The sequence below is a fragment of the Rhinatrema bivittatum genome, chromosome 5 (assembly GCF_901001135.1).
Source record: "Rhinatrema bivittatum chromosome 5, aRhiBiv1.1, whole genome shotgun sequence".
Taxonomy (NCBI): Eukaryota; Metazoa; Chordata; class Amphibia; order Gymnophiona; family Rhinatrematidae; genus Rhinatrema; species Rhinatrema bivittatum.
In genome coordinates this window covers 358,009,729-358,035,826 of record NC_042619.1, presented here as the reverse complement: position 1 = coordinate 358,035,826, position 26,098 = coordinate 358,009,729, and the positions used below count along the sequence as shown (strand labels likewise).

Here is a 26,098-nt window from a genome sequence, read left to right as displayed (position 1 = left end):
TATTATGTACACACACACACATATACAGATGTATATATACACATTCATATCAATAATTATACATATTTGCATAGATATAGAGTGCAGAAAGGCTAAGTTTTGGGGATCAGTAAGATTGTAATCCAAAAAGACTCAGTGCCCAGTCTGGGTATCTGTCAGAAATTGGGATGTTTTATGTTTATCAGGGGCAAGTAAACAGCGTTAACAAAATCCTTAATCTCATGTTGCAGTTACTAGAAGACAAGAGCTAGTGGTAAAAAAAAAAAAACCCCAAAATGGGGTGTTAAAAACTTGTAAAGCTTTCAGACGTTATAAAAGCTGCCTATACTTTGCTCTAAATGCATTTTTAAACAATTGCTGTTTGTTTTCGCTGCATGTTTTTATTCTTAGATATAGAGAAGAACAGGCAAAAAAAAAAAACCAGATGATCTGGGAAATGAAACGGCAACGCTAATTTGGTATAAGCTGTCTATCAGCCATTCCACAGAGAATTGGATAGAAATAGGTTACAAAGTCAGAAAAGCTGCAATTTTGATCCTAGTGTTGGTATAAATACTGATTTGACCTTTTTTCTGTTGTATAAATACTGATTTGACCTTTAAACATGGAGCTCACATTTTCACCAACAGCAGAGCAGCTGGTAGTGAGTATAACCGGATAAATCTGGGTATGTGCACACTTTGTTGGTCTTTGTTTAACCTTCTGCATATTAAATTATTACATTTCTTTCCTCAAGTACCTAACCTTATGTGGACAGCGACCTTAAGGGCAGCACAAACATTTTCCGGAACACAAAATTGATTTTCTCTGATAGTCAGACATTTGTTAGGCTTTCAATAATGACTCTCTGTATAAAGGCGAAACATTTTCCACCCAGCACTCACTTGAACATCTCATTTCTGTCTATAGTGGCGAGCCAGAAGCTGTAGGCATTTGCATAGTAATTGCAAGTCCCTCGGCCGTGACATTCAATGAATGGGACGCTGCGGAATTCCTCCAGGCAGGATCCCGGCGAGGCGAGAGCCTGTCCGGAGCCCTCAGCTCCGGCGCTGGTTTGCTGAAAAGAAAGAAGAAGAAAATTTGAGTTCAGGAAATTGAGTTACATTCCGATATTCTTTAGAGTCATCTTTTATCATCACTGTGGCTTCTTACATGTAAAAAAAACCTATTAGCAGCTGACCAGAGTTCCCATGGGCTCTCCTGCAGCTGGTGGAACAGTCACGCCAACGCTTCCGTGATAACAGTAGCGGGTCTCTATTTACACTAAACAAAATTAATTAATTACGATTTCTAATGTGCACCTGCCATGTTCTGCTGGTTTTCAGTCAGCACTGCTGGTCTTACTGTCATGACCCGAGTTAGTTACACCGCTCTCTACTCAACCATAAATAGCATGATGAATAATCACAGAAATCATACGTGAGCAAATACAGTAACGTTTTTATTATTACCAGGACATGTTTTACTTCCTGGGAATGAAGAGGGAGTCAGACCACACTTAGAAAATGATTTAAAATGGAGGTGGGAACTGTCAATGAGAAACTCAACTGTGATGCTCCAGTGCCACAGGGAAAACCTTATGGACCACACTGGTGAAGTTTGCTGCATTACCTATTTAAATTTCAACCAACTGAGTGGCTAGTTTATAACAGCCTCTGCATAAACCAGATTTGAAAATTAAGGGCTAGATTTTATTAAAAAAAAGCGCGCGCGCGTACTTTTGTTCTCGCACCAGGCGCAAACAAAAGTACGCAGGGTTTCAATAGATAGATACGCAGAAATCAATAGATACTGTCCAAAATCGGCAGCCTGCGCGCGCCGAGCCGCGCAGCCTGCCTCCTTTCCCTCCAAGGCTGCTCTAAACGCCCCCTACCTTTGTTTTAAAAGTTACACCTGCCAGAGGCAGGTGTAAGTCACGCGATTCCCCAGCCCGGGAGCTGTTTCGGAGGCCTCGGCCACGCCCCCGAAACGCCCCCGGGCTGGAACCACGCCCACGGCCCCCGCCCCCGAATGACGCGCCAGCCGCGACATGCCCCCGATGAAGCGCCGGCCGCGACACGCCCCCCCCCCCCAGGAAAGTCCCTGGACTTGCACGCGTCCCGGGGCTTTGCGCGCGCCGGCAGCCTATGCAAGATAGGCTCGGCATGCGCTGGGGGGGGGGGGGTTTGGGGTAGGTTTTCGGGGTGTACACGCGTAACCTACGCGTGGACCCCTTTGAAAATCTGCCCCTAAGAGAACATAGGTACCTTAGCATTACATTTTCAAAGAGGTTTTGTGCATATAAATAGCATATACGCTCAGATATGCAATTTTATAAACAAGAGTATGTGCATATTTTCCATTTTGCATGTACATTTTACCAGGGGAAAAAAAGGGTGGTCTAGGAGTGTTCAAGGGCGCGGTTCAGAAGTACACTTGGTAGTTGTTTTGTAAGATATCCACATATACATTACTGAACTTATTTGTACATTTTTACATCTACTAATTGTCTCATGCAAGTGAAATAGGACTTTGTCTGTTGTCTGCAGTTATTGGGTGGAATGTCTGGGTGAAATGGCGGGAGTTCAGAGTAAAGTGCTAGAGGGTCTATGTGAACTGGAGGAAGACTGGGTGAACTGGTGGAGGTATCAGCAAACTGGTGAGTAAGTATTTCCAAAATGGTAAACATACAAAATGTGTACAACACCTGCTTCTGAGAGGAGAGGATCACCTTGCTGGTGGTTGAAGAGAATTGGTAAGTACTACTTAGGGAAATTTTAGAACATAAAAGTTTTGAGGAGAGGTAAACTATTGGGATATATTCTTTAGTGTGTTTGTGTGTCTGTATTAAATAGCTGGTCAGAGGAAAGGCAAAAAAAACCACCAGGAGTTTGTGTGTTTGTCTTTCCCTCGCTCCCAAGCTTCTCCGCCCACATCTAGCTCATCCTTTGATTTACAGGCAGGTGGCACTTCTACATTAAAAAAAAGAATTAATCATCCTTTTAATTTAAACTAAATATTGCCCCAGGTCTTATCAAGAGTTTAATCATCCCCCTGTAAGTCACTACCAGATAAATAGTGAACACACTAGTAAATTTAAAGGACCTTAATTGTATGCATTCCTACTCCCATAGCAGCCTAAACATAACTAAGAACTGAACAAAATTAAGATGAAAGCAGCAGTCCAGCACCAAGAGCAGGCTTCCATTTTTTTTGCATCAAGTGTTGCACAAAGATGTGTCTCCCAGGGCTACTGCCCAGGAGGGAAGGGTTAAGTCGGCCATCATAGTTGGTGATTTGATTATTAGGAATGCAGCAGTTGGATGGCTGGTGGGCATTAGGATCGCCTGGTAAAATGCCTACCTGGTGCGAAGGTGGTGGACCTCATGCATACCTAGATAGGATTATACATAGTGCTGGGGAGGAGACAGCTCTAGTGGTACATGTGGGTACCAATGACATAGGAAAATGTGGGAGGGAGGTTCTGGAAGCCAAATTTAAGCTCTTAGGAAGAAAACTGAAATCCAGAATCTCCAGAGTAGCATTCTCTGAAATATTCGCTGTTCCATGTGCAGGCAGGGCCTTTGAGAAAGGTAGAGCTCTGTAGTCTCAATGTGTGGATGAGACAATGGTGCAAGGAAGAAGGATTCAGTTTTGTAAGGAACTGGGCAACCTTTTGGGGAAGGGGGAGTCTTTTCCGAAGGGATGGACTCCACCTTAACCAGGGTGGAACCAAATTGCCTGCGCTAACCTTTAAAAAGGAGATAGAGCAGCTTTTAAACGAAATCAAAGCGGAAAGCCATGTTGCTCAGCAGCACATGGTTCAGATGGAGCTATCTTCAAAGAATACTAATGAAGCATTAGAGTTGGTGCATCCCAACAGAGAAGTTCCCATAATAAATAAAGTGGTCCAAGTGCCTATAAATAGTCACCTGAGTTAAAAGATTCCAATTTATCCCTATCAACTGAAAAGCAGAATGCTAATACAAAAAACCCCCAAAATTTGAAATGTTTGCATGCTAATACCAGAAGTCTAAGATAGGAGAATTAGTGTATAGCAGTAAATGATGACTTAGATCCTCATTTTCTAAAGTATCGCAGGCCTGCGATACTTTAGAAAAATGCGGTAATGAGGGGTGGGGGGCCGAAACGGGAGGGGGGGCAGTCCTGCTGTAGCCGGCAGTGATCGCACCTCTGTGGTGCGCCCCTGCCAGCATCGCGCCCAATAACTCCACCATAGAAGGTGTAGTTATTGGGCGTGAAATAGGCAGCGAAAAGACCCTTACCTTTTCGCTGTCCGCGCCTTCGTCGCAGATTCGGCCCCGGTGACGCCCCGACGACTCCTCTTCCGAGGCCGACTCCGCCCCAATGTAGGTAGCGCAGGCGTGCACTACCTTCGCTAGCTATCGCAGGTTTGCGCTCTTAGCGCAAGCCTGCGATAGCCTTAGAAAATAAGGCCCTTAGGTGTAATTGGCATTTCAGAGACATAGTGGAAAGAGGATAACCAATGAGACAGTGCTATAACAGGATGCAAATTATATTGCAATGAGAGAGAGGAGCAACTTAGTGGCAGGGTGGCGCTTTATATCCGGGATGGCATACAGTCCAACAGGATAAAGATCCTGCAAGAGACTAAATGCACAATCGAAAATGGTAGAAATCCCCTGTGTGTTGGGGAAGAGTATAGCGATAGGAGTATACTATCATCCACCTGGCCAAAATGATGAGATTAACAGTGAAATGCCAAGAGAAATTAGGGAAGCTACCCAAATTGGTAGTGCATAATAGTGGGAGATTTCAATTACCCCAATATTGACTGGGTAAATGTAACACCAGGACAAGCTAGAGAGATAAAGTTCCTAGATGGAATAAATAACAAGAACTGATCAGAGAGGGAGCAATTTTAGATCTAATTCTCAGTGGAGCACAAGATTTGGTGAGAGAGGTAACAGTGGTGGGGCCACTTATCAATAGTGATCGTATTATGATCAAATTTGAATTAATGATTGGAAGGGGGACAGAAAGTAAATCTACGGTGCTTTAATGCGAGCAATTTTCAAAATGTCAACCGTCTGTTTCAGTCTCCCCTCTGCTCCCACTCTTGTGAAGTGGGGCCACCACCACTCTTCTCCAATCACTTGGCACCGTGCCAGTTTTCAGGGATCTATTGAAAAGGTCGTGCGGTGGAACCATCAGCACTTAACTGAGCTCCCTCAGTATCCTGGGATGAACCTCATCAGGCCCCATAGCTTTGTCCACTTTCAGTTTTCCTAGCTCTTCCCATAAACTGTAAACTGAGCTTCTTCTATTCTACCCCCCTCCATTTTCTTGTTAACTACTGAGGGTCTTCTTTAGTGAAAACCGAACTGAAGTATTTAATATTTCTGCCATTTCTTAGTCTCTCTCCACACATTGATCCTTTTCACCTTTCAATTTCACTATACTACTTCGGACCTTTCTCTTTTCTCTGATGTATCTGAAAAATATTTTGTCACTTCGCTTTATCTCTTTGGTAATCCACTTGACTTTTTGCTTTCTTGATTACTTTCTTCACCTTCCTCAGTTTCACCAGATATTCTTCCTTGTGTTCCTTCCTTTAGGATCCTTTATATTTCTTGAATGCTGTTCTTTTTGCTTTTATTTTATCAGCCACCTCCTTTGAGAACCAGATCGGTTTCTTATTTCTTTTACTGTTGTTTACTTTCTTTAACATATAGATTAGTTGCCTTTGTAATTGCTCCTTTTAGTTTGGCTCACTTTGTTCCACTTCTCTTATTTTCTCCCAGTCTTCTAGTTCTCCCTCCAGGTACTTCCCCATTTGAACAAAGTCCGTATTTTTGAAATGCAAAATCCGGGTCTTCATATGACTTCTCCGTATCCTATTTGCAATATCAAACTATACCGTTTGATGATCACTGGTGCTGAAGTGGGCACCCATCTGGATATTAGAGGCATTATTCCTTTCAACAAGGAGCACTAAATCAAGTACAGCTCCTTCCCTTGTGGGTTCCATTACTATTTTTTTTGAAAAGCACCCCTTGCAGGGCATCCACTATCTCTCTACTTCTGGAAGAAGAGATTCTCCAGTCTATTTCCAGAAGATTAAAATCTCCAACAATCACTTCTCCCTTCTTTCCCACCTTTTGGATGTCTTCAACCAGATCTCTGTCTAGTTCTTCCATTTGATTTGGAGGCCTGTAAACCACGCCAGTAAAAATGGACACACCATCTTTTTTTGGACGGCCCATAATGCTTCTTCTTTACCCCATCTTCCTTGCAGCTCAGTTGCTTGGATATTGTTTTTGTCATAAAGAGCCACTCCACCCCTTTCCTTTCCTCTCTGACCTTCCTTAACAAGTTATAGCCCAGTATGGCCATATCCCAATCATGAGATTCTGTTAACCATGTCTTCATGACAGCAACAATGCCCATTTCCGCCTCCACCATTAGGGCTTGCAGGTCTGAGATTTTATTGCCCAGATTACGAGCATTTGTGCTCATAATCTTCCAGGTGGATGGTAGTATACTCCTATCACTATACTCTTTCCCAACATACAAGGAATTTCTACCCATAAAGATTTGATTGTGCATTTAGTCTCATGCAGGATGTTTATCCTGTTGGATTCTATACCATCCCGGACATAAAGCGCCACACCGCCTCCCAGATGCTCTTCTCTGTCGTTGCGATATAATTTGTACCCCGGTATAGCACTGTTCCATTGGTTATCCTCCTTCTACCATGTCTCTGAGATGCCAATTAAGTCTGTCATCATTCACTGCTATACATTCTAATTCTCCCATCTTACTTAGACTTCTGGCATTAGCATACAAACATTTGAAAGTATGTTTTTTGTTTTTATTTTCATTCTGCTTTTTAACTGATAGGGATAAATTGGAATCTTTTAGCTCAGGTATCACAAGAGCTTCTTCATTATCTAATACAGAGAAAGCATTTTGTACAGGTGTCGCTTGAGAGTGCATGTGTCTCCGCATCACAGGTCTTACTCTACAGAGCTCACTGTAATCCAGATGTTCTTGGGTTCTTGTATGCTCTAAGTGAGGGTGAACATGTCCCACACTGGGTAGTTCTGTCACTGCTTTGCTTCCTCTAGGGTGTAGAGGGGTAGCTCACAGGTCTGCAGCCACTGCCCTCAGGAGCGGGGCTTGTCCCTCTCCCATTGTACTGGGTGCGCCCCAGAATGAGAAAATTAATTCAAAATCCAATTCAAAGACTCCAAAAATCTCTCTTCCAAAAGTGAGGCAGACCCTCTCAGGAGTGGACTGATGAGGAACCTACTCTGAATGCAGGAAAAATATCAAATTGGGTTAATAGGCACAAACTCAGCAGGGTGAAAGGAAAAATAGCTCCTCACTCTTGGGATAGCCAATCACAATCAGCTCACTGGAGAGACTGAAAAGGAATGGAAAACCCCCACTAAGCTGTTATTAGTCCTAATGGTAAGGGACCCAGGACCATCTATTGGCTAACCAAACGGTCGGCCACAAGTGTTAAATGCAATGACCATTATCTGTTCTGATGACAAGCTAATGCAGTCAGCATTTGTACCACATCCCCGGAGGTCTTAAAGTTGGCCACTAGATGCTACATACATGTCACATACATATTTTCAATCTCGTCAGATATCAGGGGGTCCCCGATAGCGATAGGAAACCCCACAATTAATTTCATGGGTTCTCTTATCGTTATGGGGGGGGGGGGGGGGGGGGGAACGGGAAGAAAGGGCGCGGGCCATCCAGTGCTCCTACCATGTGACGGGGCCGGCCAGTGGCACAGATAAACAATTCACATCCCTACTACATAATCAATATTACATTTTAAACTAATTGCCATTAAACATTACATGATCATGACATGGACGATTCCTCTTACCCATTCTCTTTCAACAAGGAGTCTATATTTTGGAATCTCACAAACATGATGAATAATTTTACTATCTAGGTTCTAAATGGGGATACCTACCATAACAAATGAGTAACCAATCCAAAGAGATATCCATCCATCCGGGCATTGTGGTATTTGAATTGTTTGGCTGTGAACTGCTATCACCATAGCAGGAGCTTCACAAACTGAACATCTGGAAAAACAGAGTACAGTGGTTCAGTATTCTATGAACTAATATCACACATAGAACAATTTTTTTTTTTTTAAGGAAAGATGTTTCTGTATTTGAGGTGTAGCGTTCCAGTAGCCATACTAGTCTCATAAAACACCTGGAATCTTCGTAGGCTGTGATACTTACTAAAGAATTAACACAAACGCTCTTGTATCTGAACTTTACAGATCTTTCAAGGTCTCTTCTTTGGATGTGATTATCACATTTGAAGAGGAGGCCTATGAGATCTTTTTTGTTTTTGTCATTCCTTTAAAGTTTGTCCACAAATTAAGGCACAAGTAAACCATCTAGCGAATAAATCACAAAATGAATATAGCTCAGACAGCATCAAGAAACCTGACTCCGTGCATTTAAAAGAAGCTCTCACACCTACATTAGATGAACTCAGTATTTTGACTTAAAAGAAATCCCCCTGAAACAGGCCAGGATATGCCAAAAAAAGAGAGTTATATGTAGGTGTGTATCTATCAAAAAATGTTTAAGCGTACAATAAAAATTTATATATATATATATATATATATATATATATATATATAAAATACAAAAGCATATACCCAAGTCCAAACCTCTCCACAACTCCATCCCTGGAAATGCCGCCAATCAGTCTGGGTAAGCTTACACGCGAACAAGCAGTACGCACATAAACTTGAACATGTATCAAGGAGGCAATTTTTAAAAAAGCTATTTCTGCAGGTAAAAACATTGTTTTACCCATGTACATGCTTTTGAATATTGCCCTCTAGCTGATAATTTGATGTGATAAGAAAAACTCAAAAAGTATGAAGATCAGGGAAAATTAATCCCTATATATATATATATATATATATATATATATATATATATATATATATATATATATATATATAGGGACTTTTTAAAGCAACCTAATTTGTGTGGTCCTTTGAAAACAATCACAGCCTATACAGATTGGGCCACATTTTCAAAGGGTTAAGCGCGTAAGATACGCGCGTACCCCCCGAAAACCTGGCCCAAACACCCCCTGCGCGTGCCGAGCCTATGTTGAGTAGGCTCGGTGGCGCGCGTAAGTCCCGGGGCTTTCCTGAGGGGGCGTGTCAGGAGGCGTGTCACGGCCGGCGCGTCATCGAGGGCGTTCCGGGGGGGCGTGTTGCGGCCGGCGTGCCATTGGGAGCATTCTGGGGGCGTGGCCGCGGCCTCCGGACCAGCCCCCGGACCGGACCTTGACGTGCCGGCGGCTGGCCCAACACGCACAAGTTATGCCTGCTTCGAGCAGGCGTAACTTGTACGGTAAGGGGGGGTGGGATAGGTAGAGGAAGGGAGGGGAAGGTGCGGGGGGGTGGAGGGAACGGAGGCAGGCTGCGCGCCGACCCCGGATTTTAATGGATACACGCGGCTACACGTGTATCTATTAAAATCCCGCGTACTCTTGTTCGCGCCTGGTGCGCGAACAAAAGTACGCGCGGGCGCAGATTTATAAAATCTACCCCACTATGTGCCATAAGTTCCTTGATAGAATTATAGGGATCGAAATGGTGTTTCTGAAGCAGATCTTACATATAAGATCTTATTTTCCATCTTGTGGTAAACATTTATTGATCCTGAAGGAAGAAATTGTGACTGCTAGAGGATATATTGTCCAAAGATTATCACCCAGTGATATTCACTGTTTTCTAATGGCAAGACAATATGTTTTGCTCTAATACAAAATTGATATTTTGTATTTGCTTTATGAAATCATTCTGTGAAATAGAGGAAAAGGAATATGATGATGTCATCACAGAATTAGCAGCTGTACTGCATTATTACGTTGAGATGGGGATGATTATTAATGCAATGGTTGTGGTCCAGTCAACACACAGATAAAAAAGCCATTCAAGTTGGAGCCACTATGAAATAAAACACTGAGGTCAACTATTGTCTGTAGATATATAACAAGAGGAAGAGAGTTTAAAATAACGCCAACTTGCAAACAAAAAAAACAAACAAACAATATGTAAACATCAAACGCCCAAGGTCAACCAACATGAAACAGCAGCAAGGCTTTGATACAATCTTAAATATAATTTGGAAGCAGGTGGCAAGCTTCCTAGCATGGCCTGCAGGCTAATGTAGCTACATTTCCCAACTAGAGAGGAGAGAGATCCCACTTCTATGATTGATAGCTGGAACTGTATCCTTAGTGCAGCAAAGGGGGTGGGGGGTTAAGGATAAGGAAGAGAATAGTGAATCCCGGCGCTAACGGGGGGCTGGGGGGTGCGAAGCGGGGGGCGGGCCTACGAAAGACGGCAGCAATCTCACCTCCGCGGTGCAATTGCTGCTGGCTTTCGCACCCAATAGCACCATCGTATAAGGTGGTGCTATTGGGCATGCTACTGGTAGTGAAAAGGGTTCTTACCTTTTCGCAGCCAGTGATCTTTCCGCCGCGTCCGCCCCGACTCCTCCTCTTCCGGGGCCGACTCTGTCCCCACTCTGCCCTGAGCTAGCTATCGCGCAATACGCTTACGCTACGAAAATGACCCCCTAGCGTATTTCGTAGCGTATTGCGTATTGCGCTACGCTACGAAAATGACCCCCTAGCGTATTTCGTAGCGTATTGCGTATTGCGCTTATCGCGCAATACGCTACGAAAATGACCCCCTAGATGACTAAATGGTCCTTAACTGCTGCCGTCTAATATATTACTAGATAATTATGTTGTGAGCAATTACAAAAATAAAGACATAGCTCAAGGGATTCAGACTTGACAGAATATTCCGTCAACTAATAAGCTGAACGCAAAATTATTTAAAGTCCAGGTACTAGACTGGTCCCACAGGTCAGGCCATAATTCTGAAGTGCAGTAGACTTGGATTTATGTCTACTGTCCATGAATGCCAACTGTAATCAGGACAGGGACGTGCTTGATCTCAGGAAGGAAGGGACTACTACTTCTACTTATCACTTCCACAGTGGTATTCAACCCACGCAGTAATATGGTAGCCCCTCCTAGTCATAGCATGGGATAATCTCAGAGGAGATGCCTCTCCAGCCTCAGGGCCAGTGAGACTTCTAAATATCAAACAAAAGGCCTGATTTCCAAATTACTTTTCTCCCATTCTGTGCCTATGAGAAAAATGCTTAATATTGCTGGATGAGATGTCTTTAAATATGCTAATGTAGCCTAGTAGAGATAAACATACTACTAACATTACTAAGTGCTATATAACTGGAGTTTTACCATTAGCCAAAATCTTACTATAAAATTCCATCCTTGTCTCATTAAGGTCAGCAAAATCACAGAGAAGTGATTCCTTTCATATGACTTGTGTACTGGTTTATATATATATTGCATAAATGTAGAGATAGATTGGCTTTGTTACTGGGACCTATTTTAACAGGTTTCCTCTTATTCTGTACCTATTTCAGAACTCTTATGCTTTCTTTACATTTAAAAACCAATGGAGAAGTAAAGTGTACTTACCTACTAATGAAAGGCTTAATATTGTCACCAGTAATTGGAGCCATACTCATTGGCATTGGTTCAGGAGTAGATAACCAGTAAGAATAGTCATTCCTTGATGCAAAGTTGCATACATTGTTGAGGTTACAAAACAAGAAAGGCATGGTGCTAAATTTGCGAAGACAGCTCCCTGCACTACCTGAAAGAGTAATTTTGAAATGTAAATATTTTCACAAACATATGTTTTTCTATCAAGAAATCAAGCAATAGTTCAAGTTGCATATTCAGTAAATTCTGATTTCAAAACTAGAATACATGCAACATGTTAACTAGAGTTCCAGACAGTTCAGCAGTTTTAGCCTTGAGTTCTTAGAGGGAGCATTTTTTCTCTCTCTTTCATATTGCTTTGAACATGGGCTCAAGTGTATGTGTTTCCTGAAAAAAAAAAAAAAGTCAGCACTATGCAATCCACATTCTATATATGTACCAACACCAAAATAAATATAAAAAAATAATTATCTTTGATTTAAACTGAAACGCATAAATACGCTTGGGGATAGTGCATGGTAACTTGTATTCGCTTTATTGTAATCTTACCTAAGTCTTGACCATGCGACCTTTCATTGCCTTGTACGTAGAGCAAAGAGTACCCAGTATAAATTCTCTTTGTTCCGAAAGGACAAATGGGCTCCTCTATGGTCTGACTGTGCCTTGTAACAAGGAATCCATGAGCCATTGATGATGAGCCTGGAATACCGCTTGGTCCAGGTAAACCATCTGGGCCTGGAGGGCCTGGAAATCCTCTGGGACCTAATTTAAATTAAGAAAAAAAAGTAAGTACGCTGAATAAATGTATGCAAAGAATTTATACCATCATGAAAAAAAGACCTAGCTGGCTCTGCAGCTCTAAGTCCAAAGCTTCAGCAGAATATATGCATATTTAAATAGTAAATGAATAAAATATGAATAAATAAATAAATAAATAGTAAATGGAAGCTGATTTTAATTTAAGCATAACAAATAATAACTGAATGTCTGAATTCAAAGTAAAACAAGACAGGAAGTAATGTCAGGATCAATAAATGAAAAAACAAAAAGATCATCATCAAATCTTGCAAAAGTATATTGAACCCAATTTTTAAAAATTGCCAGGTACCTTGATTTAGAAACCCTAGGTACCTAATATAGGCTCTTATTCAGCTGTTTTTAGCTCCCTAAAAACTGTGTTGAATATAGGATTCTACATCAAAATCTGAGGCCCCTAAATTTATCTGCCTAGGACTGACATTCAACGGTAGGTGGCTAAGTCCCTCCCAAAGCAAAATTAACAAATCCAAAGCCCCTCCAATCCCAGCTCCCGCTGTCCCAAATATTGTTTGAAAATCTGTAGCATGTCCAAGGGTGCCCCTTCGATCCACCCTTCCAGCCCCAGCACCCTGCCAAGCTGCCCCAAAAGGTTGCATAATTAAGATGGGAAGAGAGTTGTACAGTCCTAACTTAGCATCTACTGTTTTTCTGGTGCCTTGTGATTTAAGGTGCCTGAATTTAGCGTGAAGGAGAAATATAAGAAACTCCCTCAGAACACCTTAAGGGACCTGCCACAGCTTTCTGTACCGGTCCTCCTTAAGTGCCAACCCAGCAAGGGATTCTGGGCTAGGATGGAGCTCTACAGACTGAGCTAAGAGCCCAGAGGGATTAGGGGAACCCAAGAGGAAAGACGGAAGCTTGGAAAAAGCAAATATAACTGAAACTATAAGTTGCATTGTCACATTTGTTTTGTTGAACTGCATGAAACAGCAGAATGGTTTGGTTTGTTACTTTTCACCAATAAAGATTTTTGCCAGAGCCCAATCTGGAATTTGTTCTCTATTCATTCCTGACTGCTTGGTACCACATTAGAAACTCAGAACCCACAGATTTTTACATTTAAAAGTCAAAAACGAGAGAGAGAGAGAGACTCGGTATAATGGTTCAGTTTACTATTTATATCACTGTTACGGGGAGACCTTTCAATTTGGGGTGGGGGTCAGGGGTGGGGGAAGGCTTGGGAGCAGTTTAGGACGCACCGTCACATGAACAAACAGCACAGCAGACACCTGTGAAGATTGGGTGTCATTCAGAGCCCTGAGAGTTGAAAGAAAGGGCAATTTTCAAAATAATTCCCATGCGTGAAACTGCGTTTTCCCTGCAAAAATGGGGACTCTGAAAATTCCTCTCCCCCTACCCCCGGGTAAAAGTACTCACGCTGGTCACAGTGAGGGTGCTTTTACCCCTGGCAAAAAAAAGGGTTGGGGATAGGTCAGGTTAGGGAAAGCCCACGTGTGTTCTTTCCGCAAGTACACTGGCTCCTGCTTCAAAGCCGGATTTTCAAAAGGAATCATCATGGAGGGTTTCCCTTTCGAAATTAGTTTTCAGGTCTGCAGGTATTTTTGTAATTGGGGCAAAAAGACATGCCAGCGCCATTTTGAAAAATCGATGCTGCAGAGCCCGGAGCCTAGATGGCGCTCTGGGCCTCCACTGGATCATTTGTGAATAAGTGGGGGTTATGGAGGGTAGGGGGGGTAGGGGGGGGGGGTTCCCAGCCTCTGGGGACTGGATTTTTTTTTTTTTTATTGAAAGGGAGGGGTTGAAGGGTCGGGGGCAGGACCCAGCACTGACTTAAAAACATTTTTTCTTTTAATTTTTAATAAACAATGGCTGCCTCCAGGTGTGGAATGGGCATCTAGAGAGACCTCGGAGCTTTGTGACTTTTGGGGGGGCGGGGGGGGGGGGGGAGTTGATGCTGGGCCAACTGGTCCCTTTACATAATGGCAGCCCCACAGTCCTGGGACCACCATTGCACATGCCTTGTGGGTATTTACTGCGTTGGTATTTTTTTCCTGCAGAATTTCACGGTGGGGAAATATACCATGGGAGTCACAGGCACAGATCTCCCGGGCTTTGGTGTGCATAAGGCTTCCAAAATTCTCCTGAGAGGGGAAGACTTTCAAATACCTGCGCGCGGTGGCCATACGCGCATATATGTGGCTGCAAGCAGATTTACTCTAGTATTCCATAACCCGCATGATTCAGTTGGGAGCATATTATGAGATACATGCATCTCTAGTCCCGCAGCATATACATATATGGATGTGTATGCACAAATACATTCAATGCTTTGAAAGCCAATATTTCAAAGCATTGAAAACCTGTACTTTTTCCTGTTTTAAAAAAACTATTCACATAAAGTGATATTAAATGTGTTTGCTGTGTAGTACTGACTGGGTGGGAGATACGGCTGGACTGAGGGGAGTTCAGGCTATAGAATCAGGAAGGTCTCAACGACCTGAAAGACTGAGCAAATTAGTGGACTAATTGGTCAACTTATTCATTTCCTCAATGCACAAATGTTCTTAAAATTAGCCGACTTACACATGTAAAATCGGGACTTACGTAATTAAGCCCTGTTTACTTGCGTGCATAAAATATATATATGTGTGTAGTTTTAAAATAAGCAGAAAAAGTAAATACGTTCAATGCATAGATAAATGTGGTTTCAATGCGCTGCAGATATTCACGTGCAAGCATGCATATGCGATATGCATGCGTCATAAAACACTACGGTAAAACTATGCACGGTCATACTAGCTCATATGTATCAGCGTGCATGGTTGTCTGACGGTTATCCTCAAATATTTTACATGCGAAAATAAAGTAGGACTTACGATAAACCAGACTTACGCTCATAAATGAGTCTATTTTAAAGCATAGGCATGGTCTGGGTGGGGCATGGGCGTGAAGCCGAGATGGGAGTATAAACACGTACATGATCTGACGCGTGCTATTCTGCTATGGACGACGTGTAAGTTAAATAAAGAAAAATAGGCAGATCTGAGGGCTTTTAGGCATCGGGGCTAACTGGGGGGAATGAAGGCTATCCTAATTAGGGGGTTTGGAGGACCCATCTCTTAACTGGGCAAACTGGGGATGATCTGGTAAAACTGCCAATGGTGTCGGCGCATGCCCCTTCTAAAATCCCACGATATACGCGCTAGAAGCGGGATTTGCGCGCACAGGTGCATGGCCCCACTTACAATTTGGTACACACGTGCACGCCGCCAGGCTACTTTATAACATGCGCTCGTGTGTTATAAAATGCCCGCGCGTCCCTAGGCGCGGGCCAACGTACACGTGCCAGTTTGAAAGTTACCACCTAAACTAGCAAATCTACGGGGGTAATCTTCCTGCATAAGACTGGGTTTCATCCATGCAAATGACCTTTTCGAAACTGCGACAAAATGTGCCATTGCCATGGGGCGTGTGCCGACACCACTGGCACTTTTACCAGACCATCCCCAGTCTGCCCAGTTAAGATACAGGTCCTCCAAACCCCACCCCACCCCCAGTTTAACAGCCTTCATTCCCCCCCCCCGCCATGCGTACCAAAGCTAGGAGATATGCTCGTGTCTTGGGGCCGGCGCGCGCCACGCGGATTTTAAAAAGCACACAAGTAGGCGTGTGACTCCCGGCACGCTCACAAATGAAAAGTTTAAGAAAGGGGCGGGGAGTGGGCGTGGTCTGGGCGGAGCACGACGGGGTCTGGGCATTCCGGGCAGTGACCTAGAAACGTGTGCACGCCGGGGTACTCTGCCGCTTAACCTCACTTCTGCAATGGGCAGCATCTAGGTGTTAAAATGAAAAAAAAACCCAGAAGGGTAAAAAGGGGGCGGGTTAGGAAATCTGATCCATTAACTGGGCGAACTTGGAAGGGCTATTGTGTCACCCCCCTCCCCCCCACTTACACGGTAGAGCCGGCATTTGCACTCGCATGAGTGTCCATATAAAATTGCACACAAAAGTAGGTACACATAACCAATGTTATATCCTACGCGCATATATTATAAAGTGGCCGCATCTCCGGGCGCGAGCCGGCATATGTGCCTACACGTACCCCTGCGCAGCTGTTTGAAAGTTACCATCATAGTATGTTGCATTTACACACGTAGCTCCTTTGAAAATTATCTGCTACAGGCACGACTTTTAAAACAGCAAACTTACGTTTGTAAATGTTGGCACGGCTCCAGAATGCCCCCCTAGACCGCCCCCCTTTTACATGCACATAAGTGCGTATGAAAGCAAAAACACCCACAGGTGTCTGAGGTTTATAAAACAGCCTGTATGCAAGAAGATGCTACTTACAGGCGTATATGCTAATTTTTATATGTGCAAGCCTTTGAAAACGCACCAGACAGACGGGGAGGATAACTTTCAAAGCTACTTGCATGCGCCCATATTTGAGTGTATATGGGGTGCACGGCAATTTACCGCTGTGTGTTGTACCCTGCACGCAAATGATATGCATAGGTTACAAAATACGAGTACCCACGGGCACCCACATGCTCACATATGAAAAAAAACACGGGCTGCACAAGTTCTGACTCGTCCAGAAAAGAAGGGGCCTTTATCCAGATAAGTTCTGATTTATGTGGCTAAGTAGCAGCACTTAGGCAAATAAGTTTGAAAAGCACTACTTTTCCGTCTTAATTAGCACTTTTCAGACTTGTCTATAAAAAAAAAAAAAGCACTATTTATTCAGATAAGTTCAAATTTGTACGTCTAAGTAGCGGCAAAGGCGCTACCTAGCTGGATAAGTTAGAGTTTTGAACACTGGATTTTGAAGGGGTGCGCGAATAGATTTTACTTGTGCTAGGCAGCCACGTTTACTTCCTGTAAGTCAGCTTTTCCATGCATAAGTCAGGGGATGTTACAGCGTTTCATCAATTAATCTACCAGTTTGCCCAGTCCATCTGGAGTTCGTGAAGATCCTCCTGGCTCTTCAGCCCGAGGTGCCCCACCTCCCGAGTCACCCAGACCCCCTCACCCAGTCATTTTTTCCTCTTTTAAGATGTTTACGATCACTTACAGCAGATAGTGAGCAGAAGTAAATGCATGCACATAAAAAGACTTGCACGCCTCGCCTCGGCAGGCCGCAAAGTAGCAACGTATATGCACGCGAATGCTGGCCCCTCCCTGGAACGCCTCTGGCTTGCCCCCCCTTTTTGTATACACGCAAATACCCTCGCGGTCCCTGATTTACAAGCTCGCAGGTGAATTGGAAAAAACGGGAGGCACGTGCACAAGTCAGGCCAGCGCACGCAAGCTGTAAAAGCCGCCAGGATACGCGCACATCTCCCACTGCGCACACAAATGAAAGGTCCCCAAAACAGGCTGTGGGCTGGGCGCTCCTTGAAATCCGCGCGTGCTTACGAGCACAGACAGGTGCCACTGTCCCCTGCCGTATAACATCGCTTCTGCTATGGATGTCGTGCAAGTTATAAAATAAAGATTAATAGATCGGCGGGGGTTTTAAGGGTCGAGGCTAACAGGGGAGAAGGGGGGTTTGGAAGTCCTATCCCTTACCTGGGCAAACTGGTAACGGACTGGTGAAACCGGTAATGCTTTTTAAAATCCCCCCCCCCCCCCAACTCATGCAGTAAAAGTGGCACAGGCAGATGCCCAATTAGAGTGCAGGTGTGCACACAGCCAGGCTATTTTATAACATGCAAGCATATACATGCTTATGCAATAAAATGCCTGCGTCCCCTGGCGCGGGCCAACGAGCACGCAAATGTTCAAAAGTTAACGTCATTTGTCACAGGTTTTAAAATAACAAACACTCGCGCGCGTGCTATTTTACACGCGCACGTGCTATTTTCTGCGTGTACAGCTTTTGAAAATTCACCTCTCACCCTGCAGTAGAACAGGTCATCCCAGTTGTTTCAAGGGTTTAATTTTCCTTTGTAGTAAGGCAGCAAAGAAATGCAAAGTAGAGGTTTTAGCGGAGGTATAAAAACATTCTCTTATTTCCCAACATGCGTGGCGGCAATGAAATAGAATGGAAAAAGCTTTTATGAAGATGGAATTTATTTTGCAAGCTTTTTCTACTTGATTCTTTCTGTGTGACTACGATACGCACCCTGAAGCAGCAGGATTGTCACAACATGATAAACCACCAAGCCACACATCAGCTATTATAGTAGGTACATTCAGGCTGTAACCCCTTGGCATTTATAATCAAACAATAGAAAAATCAACCAAAAGGCTAAAATATAATATTGCAAGTTATTATTAAAATACTTCATATTAGGATACCAAAGCATCTTTAATAAATGCTCATTATAATAAGCTGTGAAAATAGGTTATTTCTATTCCTTAACCCACTGTCCAGCTCCAGTATCAAAATTCCAAGACAGCTTCCACCGTATGAAAACCATATTTTTTCTCTACGCTTTTACTATCTTTTCTAAAATGCATTAAAATATATGATGCGAACTAAAGTACAATGAGCATAGGACAAAGAGATTTCACAATTGTGTCATTTGATAAGGCTGCCATATGTAAATCTTTCATTGGACTGCTTTTTTGAACGAGTGATGAAAACTAATGAAGATGTATAGTCCCTTTAAGGAACTTTGGGGACACTTCTATGACAGCCCATGGAAATTAGACAGCAAAAAGCTGCATAAGGTCTCATTTTCAAAGTCAATGCATGCACTTAAGTTTCCCTTTGAAAATAATCCCATCCTAACGACCTGCACCCCTGCTATCATTTTTTTTTCCTGAAAATTTACACGCATGCTTTTGAAAATGTCCAAGCATGCATGTTACGTGAAAAACCCTTCCCCAGCCCCACCAGCTGGAATGCCTCTGCTCAGTCCGGATAAATCTAAAGCACATACTATCCATCTGCTCACATATTGGGCAGGCAATTTTATAACTGGCCATTCTACAAGTAAAACAAAAACAATCAAGAGCTACCGCTCTGTCGCTCTGCAATTCAATAAACCTTTGAATGAATGATATGTGTGTTGTGAATTAATTTTAATAAAGTAAATACCTACACTATCTGTGGTGAAAACATTTTTTTCATGTGTGTAAATTTTTTAAAAAATGTTTTATGGAGTCAGAGAAAGGTTTCATACATAGTGTAGGTGCCCCGCACCTCCGTAAGGTGAGCTTATAATCATCAACCTTCCTCCTCCTCCTCGGTAAACTTTTAATAATTATTTTTTGAAAATTTTCTATATGAACTTGTGTTGTCCCTAGCAACACATGAAGAACTCTTCCGTGGCAATGCTATTTTTAAATGCGTGACCGCAAAGGTTACTCCCTTGTGCTCAATGAGAATGTCAATAAAAGGTAAAAAACAGACTTCCCGGATTTAGGTTGGTGTATCCATCTTCTTGTACGTTATCCCAACATGTTTCAGACGAAAATGCCTTTCCTCAGGGGGTTAGATGTTTCCCAAAACCAACTTCACGGAGTCTGCAGCCCTCTACTCGACGCTTTCTCCAAAGCAATAAACGTTGTGCCACATGGCGATCTGTCTCTATCGATCGCCGGGAAGGATAGCCTTGCAAGTGAACTGACTCCTTATATATATGACTACTGGGACTGAAAGTGACCAATGGGATGCTTCAACGTTGCAGCACGATTGATGACGTGGCACTCGGACCTGCTGGAGAACTCTAAAGGTTAGTAATGCGGTACGCGGACCTGAAAGGAGCACTCTGAGCTGTCAAAATGGTAAACAACGGAGTCCCGCCTCCAAACCTTAAAAACCAAACTGTTTTTTGATGAGAGCGAAATGATAAGCATAGTCACTATGCCTTGTTGATCCTTTCTCTGACTCCATAAAACATTTTTTAAAAAATTTACACACATGAAAAAAATGTTTTCACCACAGATAGTGTAGGTATTTACTTTATTAAAATTAATTCACAACACACATATCATTCATTCAAAGGTTTATTGAATTGCAGAGCGACAGAGCGGTAGCTCTTGATTGTTTTTGTTTAACATAGCAGTTCGCTACAAAGGTGTAACTTTTGATATACTTTAGGTTTGTCACATTCTACAAGTAAAGCAGCATGTCGCCCCCAAAAAAATGCCTTTGAAAATTACTCTCCCTAGGTTCAAAGTTACCTGAACATTTGCATTAACGAGGGTCAATCTTATTAGCTACACATATACACAAACTATTGAAGGGTCAGCGAAGAGACGTACATCCTTTTGTGGGGAATGGATTAAGCACGACGTGGGCATACCTGATGGACCAGAAGCACCGATATCTCCTTTCTGACCAGGATTGCCATCAAACCCCGGACTACCGGCCTGTCCAGGTAAACCGACAGATCCTGTTATACCTACAGAAAAGGAAAACAAAAAAACACATATCCCCCATCACTGGATTCAGGAATGAACTTTCTTTCCCTACACCTTGGCTCTTTCGTTTAACCTTTAATAATGCTTTATTTGTTTACCACTAAAATCAGAAAAAAAAAAAAGTAATCTTCCTACCTTGTTGTCCTTTTGGACCAGGAAATCCAGGGCTTCCGGTAGGACCTATTGGACCCTCAGGGCCAGGTAAACCAGCTTCCCCTTTAAAAACCTGAAGAGGACCGGCAGGTCCTGGAGAACCTTGTATACCTGGAAATAAATGTATAATTCAATATTTTTACAGTTCAAGAGATTTCTCTAAGGTTCATATTATAATCATCTTGTTACGCTATAGGTTTAAACAAAAAATAAAGCTCGAATACCTTTAGGTCCGGGTAAACCTTGATCCCCCTGATCCCCCTTCAAACCTTGGATCCCGAGAGAACCTTTGGGGCCTGAAAACCAAAATCATAAATGATTTATTCCAGTTTTTTGGTTGTTTTTTTTTTTTTTAAACGTGAATACATTATATATTTTCCTCATAACAATCCTATTAATTAACACTATCAGAGGATACAAATTGGAGAAAAGTGTGCATGAAAAACAGCATACAAAATGCAATTAAAGTGGATTGTTTGCTGCAACCTAATCCAGTGCACCTTACCAATCGGTTCACAGTAGAGGAAGTTCCATGCAGCTCAGAGTCGGGTTCACTGCCTCACAAGATCATATACTGGCATTTGCAAATCTAAGTTTGTCCAAAAAATACTGTATTATTAAGGAAACCGTGCTACTGTCTTATACTTAATAGGATTAGATTTCTAATACTAGTAGAACTTAGAAATAACAGTGAATGAACGACAACTTTTCATTGGGCTAACATCATACATATGTGACTAGGTTTCAAGAGCTAAGCTCATTCCGTGGTCGGTTCTGGCCTTTTTAGATTTTCTGCATTATAAATGAAGACTACCTAGCATTTTAATTTTGACAGTTAGTCGTACATTAGTGAGCACAGTTCAGGGAATTATTAGATTGCTCTCTAGATAATATGTCGAGAACATGCAGATAATTGAAACTGATATCCTGCATCTTTTGTTCATTGCATCAGTCTGAAAGAACTGCCAATCATCCCATTTCTAATCTTATTTATATCCCTAAAAAAAAAAAGATTTTGCATAGGCCTTCTTCACTAAGATCATACGTAAGGTTTAAAGTCATCACTGAGGATGGTAGTTTCTTTGCCTTTTGGCTGAGAACCTATATAACATGGGGGATTAAAACCCTCAACAAAACAAAGAGCGCTCAGAGGTCCTATAATAATTAATTATAACCAAACAAAAAAGGCACCTCTCATATATTTTCTAATGTCATGGCTCAGGAAAATATGTAATGGATATAGTATACCCAGCTGATGTACAAACGCCGCATCAGCAAGCCTGCCGATGTGTTCAATCTGAAGGACCTGAACCGTCCGGTCTACACATCATTTGCGGCTTGGTGCAATATGAACTGAAGATTTACTCAGAATAATAATGGAAAATAAATATGGTAAGTAAAATAAAATGGACAATTTACTGTCTCTTTGTGTGCATCTCAGTATTTCACATTACACAGCCTACCTGCTCAGTAGACTCTACCATTATTAAAACTTCTCACAACAAATTATGGACTGAATGTTCTTCAAGCAATATGGTTCTGATAACTTTTAGTGCATGTCCTTTTACAGACAATATTAATTTTCAAGGTTATACCTGATGTGCAAAAAAAATACCTAGCTTGGCTCATCATAACGTTCTAGAAATTGTAAAGATCATTCAGTTCATAGAGCCATTATAATAACCCAAATGGGATTTGACAAAAAAAAATGTTTAAGGACATTTAGATGTCTCCTAGATATTCTAACAGAATGACATTTCTATCAAATGTTCAAACAGTGGATATAAGATCTGATTTGGTTTTACCAAAGCACATCTGTATTCACAAGACCAATCGAGCATGAAGGTCAACCAAACTCAAAGATAACATCATTGAATACAAGTATGGGGAATGGGTTTATTATTAAGGAATCAGATGAGCAGCAAAATGCACAGATCTTAATTTGTAGACAAAAAAAGGAGACATTATGTCTTACCTGTTAATTTCCTTTCTTTTACTTCTGCTACACCAATCAAGAAACTATGCATTATATTCTCTCATCCAGCAAACATGGAAGCAAAGTTCTATTCTATTTTTTTAAATGACATCACCAGTATACCTGTCATATTTTGAACCAATTCAGCCAGTTTACTACTGTCAAAGCTAATAAATAACTATATAAAAAATACTAATGATCAATAAAAAGTCTTAGTGAAAAAACAACATTCAAATTAAAAAAAACCTTTGCAAGTTTTATCTTGCATTGTCAGAAGCCAAAAATCTATGCTTACTTCTTTATTTAATATTATTTAGCTTTTAAAAAAAAAGAAAAGATCATTACAGGAAAGTCAAAGTCTCTTTGCAAACACAGCAAAAGGAAAATTGGTTCTTACCTGCTAATTTTCGTTCCTGCAGTACCACAGATCAGTCCAGATACCTGGGTTTATACATCTCTGCTAGCAGATGGAGACAGAGAAAGTTTCAATGACACTGCTTCATATCCCCTGGTGTCACCTGCAGTTCCTTAGTATTGACCCGTACCCAAGCATAAAACACTTTCAAAACTTGTAAAAATATCTAAACTATGTAACCAATTTAGAAAAAAATGTTTCCAACAAGTTTATATTCTATACCATGAAAAACGTTTAGTCTGAATCCAGACATTGCAGCTGAGCAGACGACGCTCCACCTCCATAGATTGGTCGGGTTCTGAACTGATCCGTGGTATTACAGGAATGAAAATTAGCAGATAAGAACAAATGTTCCTTTCCCTGTACATACCTGGATCATTTCAGACTCCTGGGATTTACAAAAGCTCCCTACTCAGAATGGGACCTGGAGAGTCCTGCTCGCAAGATGCACTCACCAAATGACAGTGTCTCTGGATCCACTACATCTAGACAACAGTGCCTTGCAAAAGTATGCAGTGACTTCTAAGTCACCGCACTAAAATGTCCTATGGAGAAACCAATTAAGCTTCTGCCTACGAGACCTCCTGAGACTGTGTAGAGCCCTTAAACCTTCAGGTACCTGACGTTCCTTGATAATGTATGCCAACCCAATAGCCTCCTTGAGCCACCTTGCAATGGTAGCTTTGGAAGCCTGGGCACCTTTCTTCAAATCAGGCTTCCTAAAATCATTTGTTACCTTGAGATCTCTCAACAATGCTCTGTGGACATCCAACAGCTTAAGCTCCCACGCATGAGGTGTGGAAGAATCCAACTCCGAAAAAGCTGGAAGCTCCACCATTTGATTTACATGAAATACCAATACCACCTTGGGAAGTAACAAGGGTACCATCCGCAAGGACTCTCCTGAGTCCAAGGTCTGTAGGAATGGATCACGGCAAGACAAAGCCTGCAACTCAGTTTTTCCTCACTGAACAAATGACCACTAGCAAAAACAATCTTTAGGGTCAAATCCTTAAGCGTCAATCTGTGGAGAGGTTCAAAAGGTGCCTCACATAAACCTCAGAGAACGAATTTCAGATTCCAGGATAGACAAACTCTCCTCACTGGAGGGCACAATTCTTAGCCCCCTGAAAAAATCTAACCACATCAGGATGAGAAGACAGTGAGCAACCTTCCAGTTTACTTCGCAGACAAGCAAGAGCCACTACCTGAACTATCAGAGAATTGAAAGTCAGGCCCTTGACCAAACCTTCTTGAAGAAAAGATAAAATCTGAGATACAGCAGACCGTAAGGCCTATACTCCTTTAGTTATACACCAGGCCTCTAAAACGTTCGAAACCCAGACATACGACAATGAAGCAGACGTCCATCTAGCCTGCAGAAGAGTAGCAGACCACCTCTGGATACCCTCTGTGTCTCAAATGCCACCTCTCAAAAGCCAAGCTGCTAGATAAAAGCAATTGGCCTGGTCTGAAAATATGGGGCCCTGAAGAAGACATGGAATATGACTAAAGCGTAACGGCCCATCCACTGACATGTTGACCAGATCCGCGAATCCCGGGCAATGTGGCCACTCTGGGGCTATCAACACCACTTTGCCCAGGTGTCTCTCTATCCGACGCAACACCTTGCCTACCAGAGGCCAAGGGGCAAATATGCAAAGCAGAACTTCCCGAGGCCAGGGTAGTACCCGAGCATCGACTCCCTCAGCCCCGTACTCTAATCTTTGGCTGTAAAAATGAGCCACCTTCGCATTGAGACGAGTTGCCATTAGATCCACATGGGGACAGCCCTCTCTCAGATGAGCTGCATCATTGTCTCTGACAACTCCCACGCCCCTAGATCTAGCAAACTGTGATTTAGAAAATCCGCTTGGACATCCGCTTGGACATAGTGGCATCACACATTGCAATGTGTGATGCCACTATCTGGACCAAGTGCTGTTCCACCCAATGAATTAACTCCTAAGCCTCCTAGGTCACTGTTCGACTCTTGGTTCCTCCCTGCCAACTGATATATGCTACGGTCATCGCATTGTCCGGCAAGACCCTCACTGATTGGCCTCGCACCAAAGACAGAAAAGTAAGTAATGCTAACCTCATTGCTCTGGTCTCTAAGCGATTGATAGACCAAGAGGCTTCCTCCGCTGACAAAGTGCCCCTGGCCGACTGTCGCTGGCCCCATCCAGGGAGACTGGCATTGGTAGTAAGAATTACCCAATCCAGGACCTCCAGATCGACACCATGAACTAGATTGGACGTTAGTAGCATCAAGACAGACTGTCCTATGCATAACCCTCGAGAGGCATTGGCAGATGAAATTCCTCCGATAATGGATTCCACTGTGCCAACAGAGCCCCATGCAGGGCTCTCATATGCACAAAGGCCCATGAACCAAGTCCAGCATTGAAGCCATCAAGTCCAGGACATGCAAAAAATCCCATGCTCTAGGGACTTGCAAAGTCAACAAGCACCAGACTTGCCTCTGATTCTTGCATACTCTCTCCTCCATCAGAAACACCTTGCCTTTCAGTGTGTCGAACCATGCTCCCAGATAGTCGAGAGTTTGAGATGGAATCAGGTGGCTTTTTTCCAAATTCACCACCCAGCCTAGAGATTCCAGAATATTTATCACCTTCTGCCCTGATGAGCCAATCATCCAGGTAAGGGTGTACCAGCACTCCCTCGCTCCATAATGTCGCCACAATTACCATTATTTTGGTGAATATGCATGATGCCATGGCCAGCCCAAAAGGGAGAGCCTGAAACTGGAAATGCTGACCTCAGAAAATGTTGGTGATCCAGGTAATTGGGGATAA

General features: G+C 42.6%; 1 protein-coding gene across 1 annotated transcript in view; it reads right to left on the bottom strand.

Moving 5' to 3' along the window:
* The window catches only part of COL4A1 (collagen type IV alpha 1 chain), a 376,455-nt gene that overhangs the window by 1,711 nt on the left and 348,646 nt on the right, over positions 1–26,098 (bottom strand). The window contains exons 45-51 of the mRNA XM_029604713.1: positions 21,114–21,185; positions 20,872–21,000; positions 20,619–20,717; positions 12,130–12,342; positions 11,554–11,731; positions 7,961–8,075; positions 885–1,057 (exon numbers count right to left, since the gene is read on the bottom strand). Of these exons, the coding sequence (XP_029460573.1) occupies positions 885–1,057; positions 7,961–8,075; positions 11,554–11,731; positions 12,130–12,342; positions 20,619–20,717; positions 20,872–21,000; positions 21,114–21,185 (979 nt within the window). The remainder of the gene's footprint in view (positions 1–884; positions 1,058–7,960; positions 8,076–11,553; positions 11,732–12,129; positions 12,343–20,618; positions 20,718–20,871; positions 21,001–21,113; positions 21,186–26,098) is intronic.